Here is a 2631-nt window from a genome sequence, read left to right as displayed (position 1 = left end):
TGGTAATCTATTATGTCACAATAGGGGCCTCATTTTGTTAAGCCATAATTGGTATTTCATATGGTACGATAACATTTGCTGTTAAGCATGTTAAGTGATACAGTGTTGTAGTTATAACCCTTCCGATACGAATCTCCCTTAAAGTGGTGAACTGGTTCCAGCCACCTTTAAGCGTCAAAAAGACTTATTAGTTTCTCCATCATGCCTTCTCTGTAGTTACTCGTAATTCTTCTACGGGTAGACTAGTGTCTACCCCGGAAAAAGCTTTGGATCTACCGGGCAAGATTGATGACGTCATCGCACAATTAAAAAAAAAAATGGCGCTACCCGTTACCCGTACACCGATTTCGGTCTAAATACTGTTTGCTGTAGTGACTAATTAATACAGTGTATCATAAATAAATTTGGTTATGAAGAAGTAAGGTCAAGTTGCTTGTCAGTTGTTTGATTGTTTTTGCGATTTGCTCCGATGGCAACTCCTGATAAAACTGGTGTTCTTAAAGCGTGATATTTGGCAAGGAATCTGATAGCATTATTTAAGGAGTGTGTCTGGTGGCGAGATTCGACCACCATCTGTTTTAGCATGCCACGCTCCAGTGTGTTTTCCCCCGTCACGTCTTTGACGTCACAGGAAATTTCCCATATCACTTTGCAGCACACGTAATTTCAAGTCGAAGGCAAAATATATTTTGTAAAGTGTCTTGTCACTTGAAGTCATATCGTTGAAAGAAGACATGTAAATCGGTATTATTTCCACTATATTGCAGTTTTTTGCCGTCCTAAAAAGTTCAAACATCTCTCTCTTTGAGATATTTGTCAAATTGAAGGGTTCCTTAGTTTTCGAAGTTGAATAGTCTTGCTGCTTTCCCCAGTATGAGTGAAAGCTGCAATGCAAGACACAAAGCAATACCCGATGACAAGGTAAGTTGGTTTATCTACCATTGGGTTTCTTGTGATTGCTGTTAAAAGCCTCTGACATGTAGGTTGCCATGGGGTTTTTATGTATACATGCAACTAATATTAGAAGCTTGACTGAAATCGAAAAGAATCAGGCCGGAGAGAAGCGATATTAATCATATACCTTAATTTGTTCCGTTTTTCAACATTCAAGTTGCACGAAGCTTCCGCTTTCGTTGTAGCGATCAACGGGTTCATGACTTTGAATACTAGTTTAGAAATTATACTCCTTTTTGAAAAAAGAAAACTGTTTCGTTCTATTTGTGCCCGGGAATTTCTCATTACCAAAGCAAACCGGTGTGACGTTATCCACTCACGCAGAAAATGAGGAATTTTTAAGTCCAAAATGTACAAAGAAGATATCATCGAAAGCACGTAGGATACATAGTTGTGTGCCAACTGCGTAATGATGAATAACGCAGTAACCAGATAACATGGAAACCTTATTACAGAGCGATGCTTCTGTTTATTAACATTTCTGATAAAGTAAATAACAAACATACATTTTAAGAGTTTGTATTTTCATCGGTCCGATTGCTAAGTGCGAGTTATACAGCTTTGTGGACAACGAGCTGTTTATAATGGTTTGTTTATGTTAAAATAACTTACAAAACTGGAGTTAATGAAGTTGCTTACTTTGAAATTTACTCTAGTTTCTGGTCATCATGATGGCTTGTTTGAAGTCTCTCAATGAATAATAATAATAATATTAATAATAATAATAATAATAATAATAATAATTTATACCTATAAGAGATAGGAAGAACGGAGCAGAGCGTTGAAAGGAATAGTCAAACTGAACATTCATATTTATAAATTATATAGCATAGCCTAGGACTAGTCTCGCTATGCTATTGATCATGTAAAACCGCAATATCAATAAGTGTCCATAATAATAATTAACAATTATTCGCCAAAGGCAAAGTGATTATCGGTGAATATTCACCGATAATCACTGAGCCTGAGGTGATTATTTCAAAAAAGAGAAAAAAAGCATTTCAACGCGAAATCATCTTCACTTACAGTGGCAAAACGACTACTGGCAGCCATTTTGTCCGTCGAGGTGATTATCGGCTGATAATCCGAGATAGCGAGCCAATGAGAGCGCGTGATTTTGTATAATCACCTGTGTATTTATACTACTACTACTACTACTACTACTACTACTACTACTACTAATAATAATAATAATAATAATAATAATTTTTATTTTTTCCCTTAACTGAGAGTAAGGCAGCTTACAGTAAAGCTTACAGTAAAGACAGCTTACAGTAAAGACAGCTTCTTTCAAAACTAAGATTAAAATTAATTTTGACAATGGTAACAGTCGGTTGGTTACAAAACTCAGATGAATGATATTTATCTTCTTTAAGATTCTATTGATGAGTTGTGGTTTGTGAGCCCAAGGCAGTTAAACAACCCTTCAGTTTAATCCATTCACTCTTTAGGGACCCAATGATGCCCCTAGTTGACAAGTAAAGTCATCTGGCGTTAGACAAAGTAAAATCTTTTCAGTCTCAGTCCCATAAGTAAATTGGTTAAAAGAAGACACATCAACTTTTAGTTGCCATTTTTGCTTGACTTTGCTACTTTTTACCATAATGCATCACACTTCCAGAATGCCCTGTGCAGCAATCAGAAGGCATTGCTCTAATTGGTGGAGCCTTGCTTTGA

General features: G+C 36.3%; 1 protein-coding gene across 1 annotated transcript in view; it reads left to right on the top strand.

Moving 5' to 3' along the window:
• Positions 1 to 651: 651 nt before the first annotated feature.
• Positions 652 to 2631, top strand: part of LOC138016923 (ubiquitin-like protein 3) — a 15141-nt gene continuing 13161 nt past the window's right edge. Inside the window, exon 1 of the mRNA XM_068864097.1 lies at positions 652 to 921. Coding sequence (XP_068720198.1) covers positions 874 to 921 — 48 coding nt within the window. The 5' untranslated portion in view covers positions 652 to 873. The remainder of the gene's footprint in view (positions 922 to 2631) is intronic.

Source organism: Montipora capricornis, chromosome 9 (genome assembly GCF_036669925.1).
Source record: "Montipora capricornis isolate CH-2021 chromosome 9, ASM3666992v2, whole genome shotgun sequence".
NCBI lineage: Eukaryota > Metazoa > Cnidaria > Anthozoa > Scleractinia > Acroporidae > Montipora > Montipora capricornis.
Note: the sequence above shows the minus strand (reverse complement) of the source record. Positions and strands in the feature narration are given on the sequence as shown.